Here is a 24,643-nt window from a genome sequence, read left to right as displayed (position 1 = left end):
GGGAGGTGGAGTATCGGTTAACCCCTGCGTGTCCGGGCGGCCTGGAGCTCCGCGGGCCGGAACCCACGAGTTGGGGCGCCCCAGCCACACCCCTCGTAGGATTTAAAGGGGAAGGTGGGGCCGGACGGGCCGAAGCCCGAGCCGAGGGAGCGGGCATGAGGCGCTGCCCGTGCCGGGGGAGCCTGAGCGAGGCGGAGGCCGGAGCACTGCCCGCCGGGGCCCGCATGGGGCTGGAGGCGCTGCGAGGTGGGCGGCGGCGACAGCCGGGACTGCAGCGACCTGGGCCGGGAGCTGGTGGCCTGACGGGACGGTCCGAGAGGGGCGGGCCTCAGGCCTGGACTGAGGGGTCCAGCCTGCACTCTGAGGCGGAGAGAACCGACCTCGGGCCTGTGAGGTGTCCGGATGATCCACAGGCAGACTCTTGTGGAGACCGGCACGCGGTGTGCGAAGCAGCTGGCCTAGGAGCAGAGCCGGAGAAGCCCAGCCACAATCAGGAGCAAGACGGGTCCAACCTCCAGACACATCCAGAAAGGAACAGCCCCGGGGTAGAGATGGAGATGGCCGGTTCCTGGACAGATGGCTTTCGAACTGATCCTCATAAATCCGACCTCCAGTCTCAGCCAAAGAGAGCCAGCCTCTGTATCCAGCCAGGGCTTGATGAGTCCTGGACCGGACTGGAAAGGCTCGAGCTGTGGCAGACTCTGCCAGAGAGGGACAAGCCCTGGGTTGATCACCTCCGGACCCACCACAGCACGTCCAAACTCCAAACTCACCCAGACGGAGTCTTCCCCTCACCAGAACCAAGGGCTGATGGCCCCTGCAAAGAATCATCCGCGGATGGTTCCAGGACGCCACATGACACCGACGGCTCCGGGACAGATTCCCAAACTCACGGCTCCCTCATACGGCAGAGTGCTCAGACAGCCTGGAAACAGCCTGGAAGTAATGGTTTTTCAACACAAGACACTGATGGTGCCTGGATTCAACCTGGCATTGATGGTCCCTGGGCTGACAGCATTTTGGGGGAGTCCAATGGAGATGATCCATTAGACGAACCAGAGCCTGGGGAGTTGGTGACTAACCTGTGCTCCCACCTGGGGTGCAACTCTCTGTGTCCTGTACCCCGCCTCATCATCACCCCTGAGACTCCTGAGCCTGAGGCCCAACCGGTGGGACCCCCATCCCGGATCGAGGGGGGCACAGGCGGCTTCTCCTCTGCCTCCTCTTTTGATGAATCTGAGGATGACTTGGTAGCTGGGGGCGGAGGTACCAGCGATCCGGAGGACAGATCTGGAGTGAGTAGGACCCAGAGCATGACCTCCACCCCAAATCTCTTCTCCTCCCGTCCCTTCTGCCTTGGCTTAGAAAGTGTTCTCTAGATAGCGCTTCCATCCGCAGACCACCTCCCTCTGACAGCCAGGTTACTAACCCTCTCCCCTTTCCTTTCTGTCTTTCTGCCTTGGTCACTTGTTCTGGGGGGCGGCCGGTCTGCAGTGAAGGATTACTGACTGACTCCATCTTGCCTAGGAACATCTGACATTGTACCGTTGTGTAAGTCTGTGTGGACACATAATTTTACGTGAAAGGTCTGTGACTTCTGTTGAGTCCTCTGGAGGGGTCTGAGGACACCAATAAGGTAGAAGGAATGCACACACTCATTCTCAGATGTCTTGATTGAACCCGTGGCCTATTTGTCCTTTTTTTCTTCTTTTTTACCTTTTTCCTCTTTAGACACTCTTCTGTAACCCCAACCTCAAACTTCCTATGTAACTGAGGCTGGCTTTGAACTCTTGATTACCCAGCTTCTGCTGCCCTAAGTGCTGGGATTACTGACAAGTTCCATAGTGCTGTGTACCCCCCCCCCCATTGAGATAGAGTTTGCTGTGTAGACTATATTCACTGTGAAGCAAGGCTGGCCTTGAACTCGTGGCCATCCTGATGCCTTAAGCCTTTTTTAAAACTTTTATTTGAATTTGTTTATTTTATGTGTATGAGTGTTTCTCCTGCATGTATGTATGTGTACTGTGTGCATGCATGTGCTGCCTGGAAGGTCATGTGGGGTGGGGTTAGAGCCCTGGGAACTGGAGTTACAGATGGTTATGAGCCATTATGTCAGTGCTGGGAATCGAACCCCAGCCCTCTGCAGGAGCACAATATTTTGAGCCATCTCCCCAGTCCCCCATCGGCCTTTTCAAGGCTGGGCTTATAGGCATGTCTGCTTTCTCCAGCTTTCATTAGATGGTCAAAGGGCCAAATAGTCAGGAATAGCCAGGTATCTAACATATATCTAGGTTAGCCTTGAACTTAGGACGGTTTTGCTACCTTGAGCTACCCAAAGGCTGGGATGAGCCAACAAGCCCATCTGTTCTAGCTTTCATTAACTATTTAAGGGGGCTGCAGAGATGGCTCAGCACATACTGGGCCGGGCGGTGGTGGTGCACACCTTTAATCCCAGCACTCGGGAGGCAGAGCCAGGCGGATCTCTGTGAGTTCAAGGCCAGCCTGGTCTACAGAGTGAGTTCCAGGATAGGCTCCAAAGCTACACAGAGAAACCCTGTCTTGTAAAACAAAACAATACAAAGCACAAACTGCCCTTGCAGAAGACTCCAGAGCTCAATTTCCAGCATGGTGGGGTGGCTCACAACTGCCTATAACTCCATTTCCAGGGGATCCAATGCCTCTGACTCTGTAGGTACCAGCATTCACATATGCCTGCCCACACCCACATACACATAATTAAAAATACAATCTTTAAAAAAAAAGTTCAAAGGGCAAAATGCTCATGGATCCTCAGCCAGGCCAGGTACCTACCAGGCTGGCCTTGAACTTGTGATAAGGATCTTGTTACCTCAGTCCTTCAAAGTGCTGGAATTACATGCATGAGCACCATGCTGGCTATCTCTGGCTTTTCATTAGATGTTCAAAGGGCAAAATGCTCAGGGATCGTCAGCCAGGCCAGGTACCCACCTAGTCTCCCTATAGTCCTCTGCTCCCCGGGGGCCCCTTCCGACTCTTATTTACATCTTCTACCTTCACCCCCAGCGTGGGTGCGGCTCTCTCCTGATGAATCAGAGGAGCAAGCAGGGCAGGTTCAGGGAGGGAGTCGGCAGAGCAGACGCAGGTGTGGAAAAGAGCCTCCCTCAGGTGGAGTTCAGAGTCCATCTGCTCGCCAGCTTGTCTGTGGAGTCCTCCTCCTGGGCTTGGGCCCTTGGAATCTACCTTGATCCCCCTTTAGCTAGTGTACCTCCCTCAGGGACGTGTTCACACATGTGGCCCCAGCTGTGAGAACCAGACCTGCCTAGACGTGCTAATGCCCACACAAAAGAGCCAAGCCCCCAGGGCTTTCTGCCATGGCTCTTCTCTGTGTCTACCCTCTCAGCTCCTTGACATCTCCGTACAGCTGAGCTGGAACTGGGTGACTGACTAATAACAACAGCAACATGGATGGCTGCAACTGTCACGCTCCGCTAGTTCATTACGCCTCACGGCAGCCCTATGACACACATACTATTGTTGTTCCTTTTTATAGATGAAGAAACTGAGGCACAGGAGATGAAATCACTCATCCAAGGAGGTCACACACTTAAGGTTTGACCACCTGGAAGCCATGTGGTGGTGCACGCCTTTAATCGCATGGGCAGGGTCAGGTCTGTCGGGTCCACATAGTGAATTCCAGGCCAGCCAGAGTGGTGACATAGTGAGACCCTATCTATAAACAAACAAAGATTTAGCCCCTAGGCTTGGTGCTGTGCCTTACACCTGTAATCTCAGCATTTGGGAGGCTGAAGGAAAAGATGAACCTAAGTTTGAAATGTGCCTGAGCTGCCTACATATATTCAAACCCTTCTCATATACTAGAAACTGCAAATGCCTGTCTAGATGTCTGCCTCCTTTCCCTCCCCTCCATCCCTTCCCTCTATCCCCTCTCTCTGTCTGTCTTTGAGACTTGCCACGTAGTCTTGTTGAGTAGTACAGGCTAGCCTGGAACTCACCGTGCAGTACAGGCTAGCCTGGAACTCACCGTGCAGCTATAGCCCCGGCTGGTTTTGAACTTAAGGCGATGCTCTTGCCTCAGCCTCTTGAGTGCTTGAATTACAGCCGTGCTTTACCATGCCCTGCTCGGGGCGCTTTATACCTCTTTGCTTTGCTGTTTTCTTCCCTGTGTTTATTGATTCTGTTTAGTGTGTGGATGTGCACATGCTGCAGCGTGCACATGAAGGTCACGGGACAACTTGGGGAAGTTGTTTCTCTTGCTGTGTGGGATCCAGGGATCAAACTCAGGCTGTCTGGTTTGGCAGCAAGTACATTTATCTGCTGAGCATCTCACTGGCCCTGCTTCTGTTCTCTGTGTGTGATTGAACCTGAGGAATTGAATGAACCTAGGGCCTTGTGAATGCTAGGCAGGCTACCACTGAGCTACATTCTCAGCCCTCTTTTTCAGTATTTACTTTGAGGCAAGGTTTCCCATGTTACCAGGGCTTGAACTTGGTGTGTATCCCTGGCAGGCTTGAACTTACCATCCTCCTACCTCGGTCAGCCTCCCAAGTAGCTGAGGTTACAAGCCTGTACACAGTGCTTCCTTGCCTGTCCTTCCCTCCCTCCCTCCCTCTTTCTATTCCCTTCCTTCTCTTCTATTTAGTTTGACATTGGGTCTCACTGTGTAGCCTAGGATGGCCTGAAACTTTCAGGTTTGTCCTCTGAGTCCCAGCAGTACTGAGAGATGAGCGTTCTTCTCATCTTTGTTTTATAGGTGGGGAAACTGAGGCACAGAAAGGCATCTTGTGCTTATTATTGTCTAAGTCAAGTCAAAAACCACGATTTTGGACTTATTTCTGGCTGAGTTTCGAAGTTTCCACGTCAGCCCCTTTGGCCTATGCATCTGTCTGCATCTTGCCTTCTTCCTAAGGCCTCTTTGTCTTAAATTCTTCATCTTTCCAGAAGCTTCCTCAGTTGCCACACTCGCCAAGACACTTCCTCTGCCTTCCCAAAGCCCTTGGGAACCCCAGGCTGTGTCAGAGCCTCCCGTCTTCAGGTGGCTACCCTCTGCTGTCCTTACTGTCCTGCTGTTAAGCCTGGGTGTACGGGGGGGGGGGGGGGGGGGGGCGGCATGACCGCTTTCCTGCCTGCACGTGCTGTCTCGCTGCTGACAGCCCCTGCCTGCTTCTCTTAGTTTTGAAATCACATCTGACCATAGTGGCCCAGCTATGTCACCCCCTCTTGTTTGTTTTTAAAACAAAATCTCATAGCTCAGGCTGTCCTTGAACTCTACTATGTAGCTGAAAGTGACCTTGAACTCCGAATCCTAACTGGCCTTTCCTTCCTTTTCCCCATCCTGTTCTGAATAGATAATGATTGTTTCCTGAGCGCCTGTACTGCTGGAGATACTGGGGATCAAGACAGGGCTCTTTCTTTTTGATCTTTTGAGACAAATGTGAGACTAAAACATTATCCTCATGACTCTCAGGTTTAACACAGGGTCTCACCATGTCGTCCTGTCTGGCCCGGAACTCCACATAAAACCAGAGTTAAAACCTTGAACTCACAGAGAGTTGCCTCCCTCAAGACACAGATGGGTCTCCAGACACTAGTAGTAGCTTGTGTGGTCAGGGATGAATGAGAGAAGCTTAGGGGATTGTGGGAGTCTCTAGTATACAGTTGGTCAGATCTAGGGTATCAGAGAGGGCTTCCTGGAGGAGGGGGACGTGCAAGCTGAGACCATGATAAACTATTTCCAGAAAGCCCTGATTAAGATATACTTAAAAGAGAAAGGCCTGGGGATGTGGCTCAGTGGTAGAGCCCCTGCCTAGAATCCCCCAGTGAGAGGCTTGGGGTGTGGCTCAGTGGTAGAGCCCCTGCCTAGAATCCCCCAGTGAGGGGCTGGGGTGTGGCTCAGTGGTAGAGCCCCTGCCTAGAATCCCCCAGTGAGGGGCTGGGGGTGTGGCTCAGTGGTAGAGCCCCTGCCTAGAATCCCCCAGTGAGGGGCTGGGGTGTGGCTCAGTGGTAGAGCTCCTGCCTAGAATCCCCCAGTGAGGGGCTGGGGTGTGGCTCAGTGGTAGAGCCCCTGCCTAGAATCCCCCAGTGAGGGGCTGGGGTGTGGCTCAGTGGTAGAGCCCCTGCCTAGAATCCCCCAGGGAGGGGCTGGGGTGTGGCTCAGTGGTAGAGCCCCTGCCTAGAATCCCCCAGGGAGGGGCTGGGGTGTGGCTCCGTAGTAAAGCACTTGTCTAGCACATAGGAGGTCTAGGATGTCATGTCCAGTACTGGTGAACAAGAGAAAGAGAGAGGATACTACATGTTTATGATAATAAAAGACAGCGTCTAGTAACCTTTATTCCGAGCAGCCCCCTCCTCCATAAGCTTCAGTCCAGCTGGAATGCAGTGGCTGAGCTCCAGGACAATGGGGTCGGAGTAGAACCAGAAACCCAGCACTGTGCCTGGTGACTAGGCCAGTGCATCCACTTCTGAGTCTGTTTCCTCCCCTGTGACACAGACAACAATCTTCCCGGGGCTGTTTTTAGGATTAAATAGGGTATGGCACACAGAGTCTTTGTCATGGTGCCTGGAATGTTCCAGGTGCTTAGTAAACAGGAACCTTGATTAATCATCTCCTCCCCATGGGAGAAAACAGTCCTTCCTGGATCCCATGCTGTCCACCACCCTGACGCCCTGCTCAGCACCTGGCTCCCTCCAGTTTGCTGTCTGCTGGAGAGCTGGGAGAAAACATGCCCTTGACCCTGGGGGCGATGCAGGGTGAGCACACAGCTTCCTTCCCTGTAGGTGACCTGCTCTCCCAGTTCATGCTAAGGGCCACCGTGTGCCTGGGGTAAGTGTGTGTGTGCAGGCACGAACACACGCCTCAGTCAGACATGAAGCGGCGTGATGCGGTTGCTTGGGTCCTGCTGTGGATTTGTTTCTTTCTGAGCAGGGCTGGGTCAGGTCCAGAGCCCTGTGTGGCTTGTGTCTTCACACCTTTGCTGGGCTGCACCCCGCCCCTTCTCTGGTTTTCTGTTGCCCTCCCTCTCTCTACCTCTCCCTCCGCCCCAGCTCTTTCCCTTTCCTTCCATCTGTCTTTTTCTTTCTACCTTCCTTCTGCAGAAGGAAGACTACAGTCTTGCTTTTTCGGGTTCTGGGGATTGAACTGAAGTCTTCAGTTTGTCAGCAAGCACTTTTACCCCCAATCCCCACCCTCTCCACCCTCAGCTATCTTGCTGGCCCTAATTTTTGTTACCCTGAAACAGGGTCTCAGCTAGGTGTAGTGGCTCACACCTCTGATCCCAGCACTCAGGATACAGAAGCAGGCGGATCTCTGGGAGTTCGAGGCCAGCCTGGTCTACAGAGCGAGTTCTAGGACAGCCAGGACTATTACACAGATAAATCCTGTCTCGAAAACCTAAACTAAACAAAGAAACAAACAGAGAAACTGAGTCTCATGTACACGTAGTTATGTAGTTGAGGCTGGCCTCGACTTCCCAAGTGTTGGGATTAGAGACATGCCTGCCCGGCTTTTCAGTTTTTTGTTTTTTTGTTTTAATTAATACTTTTGCTGGGTGGTGGTGGCGCACATCTTTAGTCCCAGCACTCAGGACATAGAAGCAGGTGAATCTCTGGGAGTTCGAGCTCAGCCAGGTCTACAGAACAAGTTCCAAAACAGTCTGAACTACACAGAGAAACCCTGTCTCAAAAAGACAAAACAAAACAAAACAAAAACAAACAAACAAAAAAACCCACAATAAATTAATATTTATTTATTTATTTATTTTTGAGGCAGGGCCTCCCTGTGTCACTCTGGCCAGCTTGAGCCTGGAAGCTATGCAGATTAGGCTGGCCTTGAATTCACAGAGGTCTGACTGCCAAGTGCTAGAATTAAAGGTGTGTTCCATGCTCTGCATGAGATTTTATTTTATTTTTTTTTAATTATGTATATACCTGTGTAGGGGAGGAGGTTGCACATGAGTTTAGTGCCTATGGAGGCCAGAAAAGGATGTCAGATCCTCTGGAGCAGGAGTTGCAGGCGGTTGTGAACTACCCCAGGGGGTATCTAGTGTGGGTAACTGAGGTCCTCTGTAAGAACAGTATGCATTCAACCTCTGAGCCATCTCTCTAGCCCCTCTGTATTTCTTTTGAGGTCTCCTTGCTTATCTCCCTGTTCGTCAGTCAATGAAGGTCTGCCGAGATGGCTCAGGGTTCAGATCCCGGGCTCTTACAGAGGACCTGGATTCAGTTCCCAGCACCCACATGACGACGGTGCACAACCATCCATAAACTCCGGTTTCAGGGGATCAGTGCCTTCTTCTGACCTCCATGAGCCCCAGGCATGCATATGGTTTGCATACATACATCTAGGCACAACTTCCATACATATAAATAAGTCTAAATATCCTTTTAAAGATCTGCTATAGTAACAAATTGCCCCCAAATCTGAATGACTTAGAGCAACAGCAAGAGTTTACTTTTGCTCATACTGCAACGAATTAGCTGTGGTTGGGGGGTGGGAGTCCTGCTCTGTGCTGTGCCCCTTTAGTGGCCGAGGCCTGTTCGCTTGCCTAGCTCCCTGCCTCCAATATGGAGCTGAACATGGGGCGTCTGAATTGGCTCTGCAGCTTCCACCTGGAAGTAACACTTCCGGTCACAGTTCACTGGCACAGCAAGTCAATTCAGGAGGACAGTCGGGGCTGCAGAGATGGCTCAGTGGTTAAGAGCACTGGCTGCTCTTCCAGAGGTCCTGAGTTCAATTCCCAGCACCCACATGGCAGCTCACAATTGTCTGTAACTTCAGTTCCAGGGGACCTGACACCCTCACACAGACATATTTGCAGGCAAAATACCAATAAAATAAAAGTAAACAAATTTAAAAAAAAAAAAAAAAAAAAAGAGGACCAGAGTCTGTCAGAAGGGAGACAAGCCAAAGCTCCTTGTCTTTGTCATCTGCCTCTCTCTGTGGCTGGTCTTCATTTCTCCGCTCTTGCCTCTATGGTTTGCTCCAGATCTGACCTTTATTTAGAGGCAGAGAGGCTTGGCTTCCACATTTTGTGCTGTGGGTTTTAGGGTATACTGAATTTTGGTGATTGCTATGGTAACCAAACAAACCTAGCCTATCCTTGCTCATATGACAAAGACACAGAGACAGAACAAAGAAAGTAATAATAGAGGCAGACTTCCCCCCTGGCTGGACTAAGTGGGGGTTGGCAGCCCCAAAAAGCTTGGGAACCATGAAGCCCCCAGGACAGTAATTCCCTGGCCTTGACCCATACCTCATGCTTGCCCTCCCTACAGAGCAAGCCCTGGAAGAAGCTGAAGACAGCTCTGAAGTACTCGCCCTTCGTGGTGTCCTTCCGTAAGCACCACTACCCCTGGGTCCAGCTCTCCGGACATGCTGGTGAGACCGGGGGTTTCGGTGGACAGACAGTCAGGGCTGGGCATGGGTGTTCGGGCTAGGGAGAGCACTGCTCTGTATAGTTTCACTTGCCTTTACTATTGGCTTGGTGACGGTTTCCACGCTATGGGGCTGCTATCAGAAACATTTGGCCTAGTAATTATTTTATTATTTATTTTCAGATAGAGTCTGTGTAGCCCTTGCTGGCCCAGAACTCACTCTATAGACCAGAATGGCCTTGAATTCACAGAGATCCACTTGCCTCTGCCTCCTGAGTGCTGGGATCAAAGGCGTGTGCCACACCTGGCTAGGTCTGGGTAGACATGGTTCCTTAGCATTCTGTTGGTTGGTTGAGTCTTCGCTTTGGAGTGGATGGGTACTGCTTCACATCCTGCTTCTGTGCCTTATTTAGTGCTCCCCCTTCCTGGAATTCAGTTTCCCACATCAATACAGAAGGAATCTCACCACCTTTGCAGGATCAACTGAGGAGTTAAAGCAAAGTGTTGAGAGAGGGACACAGGCCACTGAGAAGCAGGAACGAATCCCCGAACTCCTCTGTATCTCCGCAGAGTAGACCCCCAAACCAAAGCCACATGGCCTTCGTGTGTCTCAGCGCACAGCAGATATCTTAGGTGGAACAGAAAACACTGTTGCCACCATCTTTGGAGAATATGACCTGAAAGCTAGGCGTGGTGGCAACATTGATTATTATTTGCTTGTTTGTTTGAGACAGGGTCTCTCACTCTGGATCCCGACTGGCCTGGAACACACTCTGTAAACCAGGCAGACTTCAAACTCACAGAGATCCTCCTGCCTCTGCCCCCAATGCTGGGCTTAAAAGATGGCACCACTACTCCTGGTTTGGCACACTTTATAATCCCAGCACTTGGAAGGCTGAGGCAGGGGAATTGCCAAGTTGGAGGCCAGCCTGGGCTACGTAGCAAGACATTAATGTCAACAAAGCAAAGCAAAACTATCCCTTTGCCCTAAAAACAAACAAAGGAAAAACTTGGAATTCTACCTTAGCCACGTAAGTGCTCTAGATAATGCCAGAATTATGAGTTTTATTTATTTATTTTAAACCTGGAGTCTTGCTGTGAAGCCTGGGCTTGCTTTAAATTCACTGTGTATCCTGAACTAGGCTCAAACTTGGGTCAGTTCTCCTGCCTGAACTTTCTAATTTCTGGGATTATAGGCTCAAGCCACTGTTTCTAACATGAATTAATTTAGATAGACCAAGTAGCTTTTGCTTTTACAAGTCTGTTGTGGAGAGTCATGCTGTCAACCCAGACCTCAGAGTTCCCTCTGAGGTCAACAGCACCCATTCAGAACTGCAAAACGGGGCTGGCCAGGTGGCTCATGGAATATAGGCGTTTTCTGGGCAAGCCTGATGCCCTGAGTTGAATCCCTGGAGTCCATGCTGAAGGAGAGAACTGCCTCCACAAGATGCTCTTGGCACACACTCACCCTTAATCGCATCACGCACAGGTTCACACAGAGCAATCACAAAACATTTTTTAAATTAAGAAATAGGATCTGACGAGATGGCTTAGTGGTTAAGGGCATGCATTGCTCCTCAAGGCCTGTCCTGGATTCCAGCATCCGTGTGGGCAGCTTGCACTTGCCTGTATATAACTCTAGCTCTAGAGGTTCTGATGCCTTCTTCTGGCTTCTGTGAACACACACACACACACACACACACACACACACACACACACGCACGCACACACGCACACACGCACACATGCACACACACACACACATACACACACACACACACACACAAATAAAAGTAAAAATGCAAAATAACAGTCTGGCTTGGGGCTGGGAATGGGGCTCAGTTGGCAGACTACCTGCCTAGCTCGCATGAAGCCCTGGGTTATCTTCACTTAAACCACGTATGGTGTCATATGTCTGTAAAACACAGCCCTTGGGACCTGAAACTCAAGGCAAAATAAATGAATTTTTTGCCTTGCAGAATAAATAATAGTATACTGTGCTGTAAATAGGACCCTGTATAAACAACAGAGAGTAGAAATAAACCCATCTAAAGCAAGGTGTGAGCTGGGCGTGGGAGCCTTAAGTCCCAGCACTGGGTGGCAGGCAGAGGCAGGCGAGATCTTTATGCGTTCAAGGCCAGCTGTCTCAGAACAAACAAACAACATGCCCCTACCTCAAGACAACACAACAGAAAAGGAGGGAGAGACAAGATTGCTGGAAGTGTCCGGGAAGATGGCCATGGCTGGATGATGCATAAGGGGATAAGTGGTAGCAGGTCTCCGTCTGATGCAGTCTCTCCTCGGTCTGCTTGCTTCCCACAGGGAACTTCCAGGCTGGTGAGGATGGTCGGATTCTGAAGCGTTTCTGTCAGTGTGAGCAGCGCAGCTTGGAACAGCTGATGGGAGACCCACTGCAGCCTTTTGTGCCTGCTTATTACGGCATGGTGCATCGGGATGGCCAGGCCTTCAACCAGATGGAAGATCTCCTGGCTGACTTTGAGGGCCCCTCTATCATGGACTGCAAGATGGGCAGCAGGTGGGACTGGGCAGCCATGGAACAGTCAGGGTGGACGTTTTTGAAAATAGGGCCAAGTCAATTCAAAGTTCCTGCATCAGTGTGCATTCCGTCCAGTGGTGTACGAAGGTTCCAGGTGTGTAGGCCCACTGTGAGGGTCCCAGGTGTACAGGCCTGCACTGAGGGTCCCAGGTGTGCGGCCCGCTGTGAGGGTCCCAGGTGTGCAGGCCTACTGTTTCGTCTTGGTATTCTTGGTTCTATCTTGCTATCACCTGTTTCATTGATTTAAACTACTGGATATATAATGGAATAATGTTCATTGTGTTTCCTTTTTTTTTCTCTCTCTTTTCTTTGTTTTTTTCTTTTTGAGTGTCTCCTGTAACCCAGGCTGGCCTTATTCTGGCTATGCAGCCAAGGATAGCCTTGAGTTTCAGGTCCCAAGGACTGTGTTTTACAGACATATGACACCATACGTGGTTTAAGTGAAGATAACCAAGGGCTTCATGCGAGCTAGGCAGGTAGTCTGCCAACTGAGCCCCATTCCCAGCCCCAAGCCAGACTGTTATTTATTTGATTTTTAATTCCTAGAGTTTTTTGTTTTGTTTTGTTTTTCAAGACAAGGTGTCACTGTATAACAGTCCTGGCTGTCCTGGAACTCACTCTGTAGCTCAGGCTGGCCTCGAACTCACAAAGATCCACCTGCCTCTGACTCCCGAGTACTGGGATCAAAGGCGTGCACCACCACCTCCCAGCTAGTTGTAGAGTTAAGGACTCACTTTGGTTGTAGTGTTATGCAGTCAGTACTATCTGTTATTTTCTGTTGGTGCCGGGAGTTGAATGTAGGGCTGTGCATGTCGGCAAGCCCTGTCAGTTATATCACCGAGCTGCATCCGCAGCCCCAGGTTTGGTTAGTTTTGTTTTGTTTTGTTTTGTTTTTAATTTTGTATTTGAGACAGGATCTGTTGTATAGCCATGGCTGGTGTGGAACTCAATATGTAGACCCAGCAGTCTCAGACATGGCAATCCTCCTGCCTCTGCCTCCTAAGTGTTAGCATTGTAAATATACACCACTGTCCTAGTTAGGGTTCTATTGCTGTGAAGAGACACCATGACTACAGCAACTCTTACAAAGGAAACATTAATTGTGGCGGTTCACTTACAGTTTCAGAGGGTCAGTCCATCATGTGTCATGAGAGCATGGTGGCGTGCCGCCAGACGTGGTGCTGGCTGCATCTTGATCAGAAAGTCAGCTGTCACTCTGGGAGTAGCTTGAGCTTAGAACTCAAAGCCTACCCCCACAGTGACACACTTCTTTCAACAAGGCCACACCCACTCCAACAAGGCCACACCTCCTAGAAGTGCCACTCCCTTTGGGGGCCATTTTCTTTCAAACCACCACAACCCAATGCCCGATTCTCTCTCTCTGCTTTTATTAATTATTTACATATTCTGCATATAAATCCTTTGTTTTGCACACACACACACACACACACACACACACACTGATAATGTGTATATTTTCTAACTTTTGAATTTCACTCTGTCTTCCCTGGAACTGAGGACCAAACCCATGGCCTTGCAGTTACCATTTTACTCTATTAATACCATTAAACAGCTCTAGGGGCTGAGAGGTGGCTCAGAGGTTCAGAGCACTACTGCTCTTTCCAGAGGTCCTGAGTTCAATTCCCAGCACCCACATGATGGCTCACAGCCATCTATAGTGGGATCTGATGCCCTCTTCTGCCATTAAGTCAACAGAGCACTCATATACATAAAATAAATCTTTGAAAAAAAAAAAAAAGGTTCAAACAACTCTAATAACAAAACATCTGCAATTCTGTTATTCTTTCCTTGGACCCCCTCCCAGTCTGGGGGTTTCCTCACTTTCTCTTGATAAATCAGCATTGTTTCTTCTTTGAAAATAATGCTGGGGCTGAAGAGATGACTCACTGGTTCCAGGCACTGGCTGCTCTTGCAGAGGACCTGTGTTGGGTGCCTAGCACCTGTAGCTCATAACTTGCAACCCCAGCCCCAGGGGAATCTGATGCCTGCTGCTGGCTTCCAGGGCTCCTTTATGCACATATTGTCTGGATATCTACACAGACTCACACATAAATAACAAAGTAAAATAAATAAAAATAAATGACCTTGCCTTTAATTCCAGCTCTCAGAAGGCAGAGGTAGTTGGATTTTTATGAAATTGAGGCTAGCCTGGTCTATACAGTATTTCCAGACCAGGAGGGTCTCAAAGTTAAATGAAATAAGAAAACCTGGGGCTGGTCAGACAGCTCATTGGGTAAAAGCTCGTGCTGCCCCACCTGACAACGTGAGTCCCACCCCCACGACCCATATGGTGGCCAACCACCAGCTCCTGAAAACTGTCCCCTTACGTCCAAACAAGCATGCTCCCTTTGCCAATAAAGAAATACATGTCTTTTAAAAACCTGAAATTTCAACTTCCGGTGAAATTGGAAGCTTCATGCAACAATTCTAAAATCTGAAACCTTCAAAATCAGAAGTACTTTTGGTTCCAGGTATTTATTTATTTAAATTTTCCTTTTTTTTTTTTTAAAGTTTTATGGATAGGGGTATTTTGCGTGACACATGTCTGTACCATGTGTGTACCTAGTGCCCAAGGAGTCCGGAAGAGGGCATCAGCTCCTCTGTAACTGGAGTTACAGACACTTGTAAACTGCCCTGTGCTGGGAGGTTTGTTCTTAATTTTGTGGGCAGATGTTGTGCCTGCGCATGTATTTGTGTGCCTTATGCCCAAAGAGGCCAGAAGAGGGTGTCAGATCCCTTAGGACTGGAGCTGTGAGCCACCGCGTGCTGCTGGGACTGGAACCCAGGTCCTCTGAAAGAGCACAGTGCTCTTAACCACTGAAGCCATCTCTCCAGCTGCTGGTCCCAAGTGTTTTAGATCAGTGATAGCCAAGCACCAATAAGCAGAAGTACTTCTATTTTGTCAGACGTTTTTGGTATTGTTGTTGTTAATGGCCTTGTGTTTGAAAAACATCTTTGCCTACTATAACAGCACGAAACTGCTCTCTAGTTTTCTTTCGAAAGCTTTGTTGTTTGAACTTCTATAGTTGACTGGGGTTTTGTTTGTTCTGCTGTTTTGAGACAGAGTCTCACTATGCAGCTCAGGCTGGCCTCAAACTCACAGAGATCCACCAGCCTCTGCCTCCAAGTGCTGGGCTCAAAGACCTGCACCTCCACCCACACCAGGAAGTGTGAGCCTTCCAGCTCTGTGCTTAATGGTTTCCTTTGTCACGTCTCGTGTGCTCAGGACCTACCTGGAAGAGGAGCTGGTGAAGGCACGAGAACGGCCCAGGCCCCGGAAAGATATGTATGAGAAGATGGTGGCAGTGGACCCTGGGGCCCCCACTCCCGAGGAGCATGCTCAGGGCGCGGTCACCAAGCCCCGATATATGCAGTGGAGGGAGACCCTGAGCTCAACTTCCACCCTAGGCTTCCGGATAGAAGGCATCAAGGTGAGGGCCAGGAGCGAGCCAGTTTGACACTCAAGAGTTCTGGGACTGGAACAGTGGACCGTGGGAGGTGGGCAATGCTAGAAGGAAGCAGACCCACGTCTGCAGAGTCCAGACAGCCTGGTCTGAGAAAGGCCTCACTTCTTGTCCCTGGGTCTAGCAGAGGGGGGGTTTCTTTATCTGTCTCCTGGAGCATCTTCATGTACCAGCTTCTCTTTCCCCAAGCCTTTTCTCTGTCCCAGCCTCCCTGGCCTCCCAAACCTGATCCTCTTCCCTCCATTGTGGAATGCAGTGGCTGGAAGGATCTTTTAAGTTTTTATTTCATAAATTAAATATGCTTGGAAAGCTGGATATTGTAGCTACACCTTTCATCCCCATGAAGAGGTTAAGGCAGGAGGATTTCAGCTTCAATCCGAGTTACAGAGTAGGTTTAGGATCAGCCTGGGCAACTTAGAGATACCCTGTGTCAAAAATAAAAAGTTAAAAAGGGGGGAAAAAAAGGAAAAAGAGGCCTGGGTGTTGTAGCTCAATGTTAGAAGGCTTGTGAGCATGTGTGAGGCCCAGGTTCAGTTTGCAGTGGTGCTGAACAAACGATGACAACTAGAGACCGGAGCTGTAGCACAGTCACAGAGCACTTCGCTAGCATATGTGACGGAGACTCTTGGTTCAGCATCCCCACCCACCTTTGTTTGAATAATTAATCACATGGTTAATAAGTCAAAAGAGCCAGGTGTGGTGGCGCCTGTTGGTGATCCTAGCACTTGGGAAGCAGGGGATCGGGAGTTTGAAGCCAGCACAGAGAATTTTTGGTCATTTATTTTGTGGGCCCCATGGCCTCCATGCCCAATCTCAGGTAGCTGTCGCACCAGCAGCTCTAGGAAGTAGATACCCGCAGGTGAGGCATCCGAGTCTGAGGCACGTGATAGGCCTTGTTTAAGCTGAGTGAGGTAGTGCACTTGGGAAAAGGAGGCGGGAGGATCAGGGGTTCAAGGCCAGCCTTAGCTATGTAGTGAGTTTTTCGGTTAGCCTCAGATACACATGACTCTGTCTGAAAAAGAGATGGACTCGTTTCAGCCCACTCCGATAGACAGTGGCAGAGTCGTTACTAAAGCCAAATCCTGGGCCCTTAACAGCCTGTTGTACAAGGCGGCCTCAGCCTGGTCAGCTGTGGGAGGACAGGTTATGGGACAGGGTGACAGACGGGTGGACTGTCTCCCCTGAGAAGGCTGCGCACGTGACGGCACTTCACATCTTGCTTTGCAGAAGGCCGATGGGACCTGCAATACCAACTTCAAGAAGACACAAGCTCTGGAGCAGGTGACAAAGGTGTTGGAAGACTTCGTAGATGGGGACCTTGGGATCCTGGTGAGTGGGACGCTCATTTCCTAACATATGGCCACTGAAGATAGCCACCGTTTATTGTCGCTTCTGAGTCATGCTCCTTGCTTTGGGCTGGGCTGGGTTGGGCTGGGCTGACCCTGGCCAGCCTTGCTCACAGTCTGCCAGCAGCTGGTGGCTTGGCCGCTGATCCCGGCTAGCACTACCTTGGTTCACAGCCTTGTTCGGGACTTGGGGGTCTGTCTGTCTGTTCAATCGAGCAGGCTAGCCTGCGCTCTTCTCACCATGGGGACAAGAAGCTGAGATAGCAGGTGTTATGTGTGAGGCCCCCTGGTGTCTGGGCACAGCATGGCCACATTCTGTTGGGCAGACAGGTCCTACCATGAGACCAAGCCCGGCTCAAGGGAAGGGGAAACTGATCCCACCTCTCATGGGGGAGCTGTGAGGATTGGTGGGGATTCATTTCATCCACCTCACTCCTGTGTGCACCATCTTACTGGCTTCATGCCAGGACTCCCTCTTCCCGCCATTTCCTGGGTCCCTTTGTCCCATGGTGACTGACTGTCCAGGATGACAGGGTGAGCTCTCATCTCAAGGGGCTCACCAAGAGCTTGCTGCGTCTCTGTTCTAATGAGCTACCCTCCTCTCACACTCAGAGAAAGTACGTGGCGCGACTGGAGGACCTCCGAGAGGCTCTGGAGAACTCCCCCTTCTTCAAGACCCATGAGGTGCGAGCCCTGGGTGCCGCAGGTGTATGTGGGCTCCAGTTTCGGGGCTCCGAAGGGAGGGAGTGGGACGTGGATTCAAGCCAGGCGGTCTGGGATAAGGCTGGCTCTGCTGTCTGACTTTGGGCTCTCCTCAGTTTCCCTCTTTTTGACTCCCTCCAGGGCTTGGCGGTCAAAACCAGGGATTCTCGGTCACTGTGCTCAGCACATCCCAATTGTACCTCTTTTTCCTTTGGAAGAGGCGTGGGTTTTTGAGACACAGTCTCCTGTAGTCCAGGAGTCCTCATACTCAAATTCTCCTACCTCAGCCCCCCACATGCAGGGGTTACAGGGAACATCACCACACCCAGTCTACCCCACCCAGACAGTTTCATTTGCTCCGACCAGGGCAGGGGACTGCCGAGGATTGTGAGTCACTGGAAAGCGACCTTTGGGGCATACAGAGGCATTCACGGTCGTTACTCCGGGTTCTTAGCATCAGATTGTGACTGTAATGGTGTGTCTCCAAGTGCCTCCCTTGGTGGGTGGTTCTTGCCTTTTCTTTCCTCTCCTAGCCAGTCTCTCTTAGGGTTGGCTTTTTCGTGTTTTATGTTTTTATTTGTTTGTGTGTGTATGTGGAGGGGCTAGTGCACACTTGGAGGACAGAGGACACCCTTGACAGAGCTGTATTCCCCTTGCGGGTCCTGGAGATCAAACTCAGCAAGTGCCCTACCGACTGCGCCATCTTGCCAGATCATGGGGGTTGTTCTGTTTTGCAGGTTTCACGTAGCCCAGGTTGACCTAGACTGGCCTAGAACTCCTCTGACTCTCTTGCCTCAGCCTTCACCAGCGCAAGGATTATAGTTGTATGCCACTGTGCTTGCTGTCCCCTTGTGTCTCTGAGGCTGTCTGCTTGGCAGAGAAGCCATGGCATCTTCTCTTCTCCAAGCCTCTCCTCGGCCTCTCAGCCCTTTCCCCTCTTTTTCTAGAAAGCCCTGAGCTGGAAGTCTTGCCTGTACAAGTCTCAATCCCAGCTCTGCTTCTCCTCAGCCTCCTAAGCCCAGGCAGCTACCCTGGGAGGCCCCTGTAGTGTGGGTGACAGCAGCAGCCACGTGGCCCTGATGCAGGTGAAATAGGCTGATGTGTTAGAGCCCAGCCCATGGTGAGCCGTCAGTGAGTGCCAGCTGTCACCGTGGTCGTGTTTGTTTTGGTCAAATGTCACCGTTGTCCCTGTTACTGTCTTCAGGCTTTATGTGGGAGTAGAGGCCTCTCCTCTCCTTGTGTTTGGTTTTGCTGGCCTAGTGTCTTGCCTCATTTGAAATATGAAATTTCACATAGAAATCGACATTTCCAGTTTCCCTGACAGTTGGAGAGACATAGCAGTCCTGGATGCTTACCATATGGCAACATGCATCCAGGCCTGGCTGGCATCTGCCTGCCTCTCTGTTTGGTACTGGGGATTTGAACCCAGGATCTCATGTCTGCCAGGCAAGTGCTCTACCACTGAGCTACATTCCAGCTTCCCACCCTCCACTGTTTTATTTGAGACAGGGTCTCATGTAGCCCAGGCAGGCATGAATTTGCTCTGTAGCTGAGGATGACCTGGACTTTTGATCCTCCTGCCTCCACCTTCTAAGTGTGGGATTATGTATGGGTGTGTGTCAACTTGCTTGGGGGCAGACACTCTGCCAACTGAGATATATCCCCAACTTTTCATCTTTATTTTGAGAGGGTCTTACTATGTATCTTTGGCTAGTCTGGGACTCACTGTGTAGACTAGGTTAACCACTTTAGGTTTTCATTTTGAGATAGGATTTAAGTTGCCCAGGCTACCCTTGAACTCACTCTGTAGTAAAGGCTACAGGCCTTGTACTTTCAATCCTCCTGCCTCAGCTTCCCAAGTAACTAAGACTATGGCTTATAATCATGAGGCCTGACAGCATCTGGTTCTCCAGACAGGCTCTTGTTTTTTTGTTTGTTTTATTTTTTTGGTTTTTGGCTTTGGGAGACAGGGTTTCTCTGTGTAGTTTTGGTGCCTGTGCTGGATCTTGCTCCAGACAGGCTCCTGCTTACATGTCCAGGAATTGGGGTCTGGGAGCAGGGTGGTATTGAAACCTGCTTTAAAACATGGAGGGGGGCTTGTAAAGCTGGAGTTAGGAGATGGGAAGGCAGCAGCTATTTCTTTTTGTTTGTTTGTTTGTTTGTTTGTTTGTTTGTTTGTAGGAAAGAGTAACTCCCTATTGTATAATTTTCAAAATTGTATTTAGAGGATGTGAATGTGGGATGAGGGTGTGTATGTGCCATGGTACTCTTGTGGAGGTCAGAAGACAGCCTGTGGGTCATTTCTCTCTTGCCGTGCGGGTCCCAGGAATTGAACTCAGGTCATCAGGTTTGGTGGCACGTGCCTTTATGTTTTGAGCCATCTCACCAGGCCGTTTGGTTTTGAGATAGAGTTTCACTTTGTAGCCTAGGCTTGCCCTTAGCTAATAGACATCCACCTGCCTCCTGCCTCTGCCTTCTGAGTTGTTGTATTTAAAGGTGTGCATCACCATGACTGGCTTACACCCCCCCCCTTTTTTTTTTTTGAGACAAGTTTACTCTGTAGCTTTGGCAGGCCTGGAGTTCACTACACAGCCCATAGCCTAGGTTGACCTCAGATTTGTGACTGTTTTTCTGCATCTGCCTCCCAAGTGCTTGGATGGTGGATGTGTGTTAGCACACCTGTTCAGCAATGACTGTCTAATCCATAAAATGCCACTAACAGCCCCCACCAAGGCAGATGCTAGGAGGCACTTTATGGGCCTGTGGCTTGTAGGTTGCTACTGTGGCCCCAGGAGGTAGAGTGTTACCAACTTCCCCATTCTACAGACAGAACACCAAGGCCAAAGGAAGGAAGCCACTTGCCTAACATCATCAGCCACAGTCCCCTAGGCCTAAGAAGCTACTGCCCTATTCTGGAGTTCTCCAGTTCTTCTGTCCAGTCCGAGCCCTCTGATCCAGTCACAACCTGACGCCTTTTGAGTTTGTGCTGTGGTGTAAAATGATGGCACCAAATAGCCCAGTGTGCAGGCTCACACTGTCCGGGCACCTGGGAGGAGGAAGCAGTCGGGCTGGGAGTTCAGGCCAGCACACGGGAGGTGGCGGCAGGAGGATCTGGAGTTGAAGGGTATTCTTGACTATATAGATAATCCAAGGCCATCTGGACCATGTAAGACCCTGTCAGACAAACAAGGAATGAGAGATAGAAAATGAAGATAATGGGCTAGGGCTGTAGCTCAGCCTGTGAACGCCTGCTTAGCTTGTTGGAGGCTCTAGGCCATCCTCATAATAAACACACACACACATTGGTAACATATATTGTGTATTTGTTGTGTTCTAGAAACCATTTGAAATGCGTTATGTGTGTATTATACCATTATTCTCAGTTTGTATATGTGGAAGCAGAGCCACAGAGAGGGTGAGATGCTTGCCCAAGGCTGCACAGCCCAGAAGTAGCAGAGTCAGGATTTGAACATGGGCAGCCTTGTTCCAGAGTTTCTGTCGTCTACCACTCTGCTTTACTGCTCATTGGGGAAGCGATTGGCTAGTGCCTGCTCCTCTCTCTAACTGCATCTCTCTCATTAACTGCTGCAGGTAGTGGGCAGTTCTCTTCTCTTTGTGCATGACCACAGCGGCCTGGCCAAGGTCTGGATGATTGACTTCGGCAAGACAGTGGCCCTGCCTAACCACCAAACGCTCAGTCACAGGCTGCCTTGGGCCGAGGGCAACCGTGAGGATGGCTACCTCTGGGGTCTGGACAATTTGATCCGCCTCCTTCAGGGGCTGGCCCAGAGCTGATCTCATCTGCTGCTGCTAGACTCACTTGCAAGATATAGCATGTGTCTGGCTGGAGGAGCCCTAAGATGTCGTCAGGCCTGAGGCTGCTGATGGAAGATGAGGTACTTCAAGGTATCACCAGACCAGTGTGGTCTGGGGAGCTTTGGGGACCTGGCAGCACTGGGCTCCCTTTGATGTGGGGAACAGGATAGATGGAGCTAGAGTTAGCAGAACATGAATAGGGCATCCTGATCAGCTAGGAAAGCTAAGGGAGTACCGGGGCCACAGCTGGAAGAGTCAAGAACCCCTCCTTAAGCTGGCTTTCTGAGCCCAGAGCTTCAGCAGGTTGACTTCTGTTCCCCAGAGGATCGGGCATCATTTGTGAAGACCTGCAGGAGCTGCTTGTCCTCCTGGGGCAGCGACAGCCCCTTCTGGAGGCCATCCAACTGCTGAGAGGAGGGTGTGATGACATGGGACACCTTCTGATGCTACTGTGCGGGAGCACAGATTACCCTCCTCCCTGCTGAGGCCTGGAAGGAACCTCTTTGTTCCTCTGTGGACTCTTGAAGCTGCTGCAGAGCCAGACCACAGCCACATCCACCTGTGCCAGCACTGTGACCGTCTTCCTTCCTTGGTGCACCAGCTCCAGCCTCAGGACTTCCTCCTCCTGCCCTTGACCCTGGGCTCTCCTGTCTCAGTGGAGTCCAGTGACGGAAGGCGTTTCCGAGGCAGGGGAGGAGGTTTCTCCTCGGGAACTAGATCTGCCTTGCTTCACTGTAGAAGTGCCCCTGCCCGCACACTGAAGGAACTGCCAGGTTGCCCAGAAGCACAAGTGGGTGGGACTTCTGACCCTAACCATGGACTAACCTGGTTCTAACCAAAGACTAGAACTCTGGAATGGGGCAGAAACCACTCTGTCCCTGTGCTCTAGCACCGCTCCAGAACCTTGGCTTCCTGGCCCGCACAGATGGGCTTGGTGAGGACAGGAACCTACCTCTTCCCTAAGCCCTAATGTCTTCCAGGGCTGACACGTCTTCCTTTTCTACTGACTGACTTTATATGTATTTATATATGAGGTAGTTAGCTGGGGTGGTGTCAGGGAATCAAGGCGAAATGGCTTTATTGTGCCTCCCACCCGTGGTGGCACCCCAATAAACAGGATAGTCAATGCTGTGGATATTTTCTTGGCATTTGTGTGTGTGAGCTGAGACTCATACTCTGGGCCTTCATGCTGGGGTAGGATCACGGGGTAGTGAGCACCTTAGGAGACTGAGGCGGGCTGAGGAGCTTCACCACCCACTCAAGATCCAGAAATGCCATTATTTTTTGTTTAGATTTTTTTTTTTTCTTTTTTCGAGACAGGGTTTCTCTGTGTAGCTTTGGAGCCTGTCCTGGAACTTGCTCTGTAGACCAGGCTGGCCTTGAACTCACAGAGATCCATCTGCTGGGATTAAAGGCGTGCGCCACTGCCGCCTGGCTTTGTTTAGATTTAAAAACAATTTATCACCACCAGACAGTGGTTGTGCACTCCCAGCACTCAAGAGGCAGAGGCAGGTGGATCTCTGAGTTCAAGGCCAGCCTGGTCTACATAGAGAGTTCCAGGACAGCCAGGGCTACACAAAGAATCATCTTGAAAACACACACATGCAAAAAAAAAAAAAAAATTTGTATTTTTGTATGTGTGTGTTAGTTACATGTGTTCAGGTGCCTAAGGAGGCCAGAAGAGGGCATGGGACCCCATGGCCTCTGGAGCTGGAGTGGTTTTGAGCTGTCTGATGTCAGTTCAGGGATCCAAACTCGGCAAGAGCAGTGAGTGGTCTTAATTGCTGAGCCATCTTTCCAGCCCCTTTCTTTTAATTTGAGACAGGTTCTTTCTCACTGTAGTTCAGGCTGGTCTGGAACTTAAGGTCCTCTTCTTTGGCCTCCATGGTGCTGGGATTACAGATCTTGCTTGGTACTCACAATGTAGCCCAGGCTGGCTTCAAACTCACCGTGACTCACCTGACTCAGCCTCTTGAGTACTGAGATGGTATGTGCCATCATGCCTAGCCTGAATTGCAGTTCTCCTGGGCCTGGCTCTATGCTAGACTATGCAAAGACATAGGGCTCCTAGGCTAGTCCTTTGAGCTCTAGTACAATGAACCAGGACAGTGCCAATCAAATATCAGGGTGAGGATTCAGACAGACTGCTACCTACCCGACTCACTGGTTACTACACACTCTACCATACATCTCCCTGAATATGTGATCTTTTGCTGGGTAATGGGAGTACAGTGGCTACCAAGACTTGTTCCTCCGCTTCCGAGTGGGTGTACCAGGTGCCTATTACTTCCTTATAGTTGATTCGTTAGGATGGATATGTGGTTTAAGAGTCTTATATAGCTGAAGCTGGCCCTGAACTTGTCAGGTAGCAATGATGAACTTGAACTGATCCTCTGGCCTCTGCCTTCCAAATGCTGGGATTATAGGTCTGCACCACTATTCCAGCCTTGGGCAGGATGTGGCATATGCAAGGCTAACCTGGACTCCATAACATAACAAGAACTGTCTGGAAAAGCAAACGGGCTGGAGAGATGGCTCAGAGGTTAAGAGGCTGCTCTTCCAGAGGTCGTGAGTTCTATTCCCAGCACTCACAATCATCTATGAGATCTGGTGCCCTCTTCTGGTGTGCAGGCATACATGCAGGCAGACACTATACATAATAGTCTTAAAAAAAAACAAACAAGGAAAAAACCCTACATCATATTCCTCTCTTCCCCTCATGTGGAAGAAGAGGGTTCCTGGGGACTCTCGAGAAGAAATGATATTGGAGCCAGGATGCAGAAGTTAGGGGAAGTAGGCTTTTAAAATGTTTTATTTATATTTGAATTTGTGTTGAACGCACAAGTACCACAGCAACCAAGTGGAGGTGAGGGACAACTTGTGGGAACCAGTTCTATCACATGGGTCCCTGGGTCACCAGGCTTGGCAAGCACTTTTACACATTAGCCATCTGGCCAGCTCAAGGAGAGTGATCATCATATGCAGCCCAGGGCTGGTGTTGGCACCTGCAGTCTTAGTATCTGAAAGTCCATCATGGCTGTCAGACAGGTGAGCAATAGTCTGAGGAGGCCAAGGAGAAGGGAGTTGGGTTAATTTCTGTCCTGTGAGCAAACCTGGAGATGGTGGGGGTAGCAGGGGGTACAGGCTGTTGCAGATGTCCAGCGAACTGACAGTGTCTTAAAAAGATGCCCCCATGGGCTGGAGTGATGGCTCAGAGGTTAAGAGCAATGACTGTTCTTCCAAAGGTCCTGAGTTCAATTCCCAGCAACCACATGGCAGCTCACAACCATCTGTAATGAGCTATGGCGCCCTCTTCTGGCCTGCAGTCACACATGCTGTATACATAATAAATAAATACATCTTTTTTT

General features: G+C 50.3%; 1 protein-coding gene across 1 annotated transcript; it reads left to right on the top strand.

Moving 5' to 3' along the window:
• The first annotated feature begins 8 nt into the window (after positions 1-8).
• Positions 9-22,410, top strand: Itpkc (inositol-trisphosphate 3-kinase C). Its single transcript, XM_006995836.4, has 7 exons — positions 9-1,295; positions 9,271-9,373; positions 11,692-11,905; positions 15,174-15,378; positions 16,639-16,740; positions 17,370-17,441; positions 21,051-22,410. Exons 1-7 carry the CDS (start codon positions 156-158, stop codon positions 21,252-21,254), a joined length of 2,040 nt encoding a protein of 679 aa, XP_006995898.1. The 5' UTR covers positions 9-155; the 3' UTR covers positions 21,255-22,410.
• Positions 22,411-24,643: the final 2,233 nt, after the last annotated feature.

The sequence above is a fragment of the Peromyscus maniculatus genome, chromosome 1 (assembly GCF_049852395.1).
Source record: "Peromyscus maniculatus bairdii isolate BWxNUB_F1_BW_parent chromosome 1, HU_Pman_BW_mat_3.1, whole genome shotgun sequence".
NCBI classification, from domain to species: Eukaryota; Metazoa; Chordata; class Mammalia; order Rodentia; family Cricetidae; genus Peromyscus; species Peromyscus maniculatus.
The sequence above is the reverse complement of the archived record's forward strand: the minus strand, read 5'-3'. Positions and strand labels throughout refer to the sequence as shown.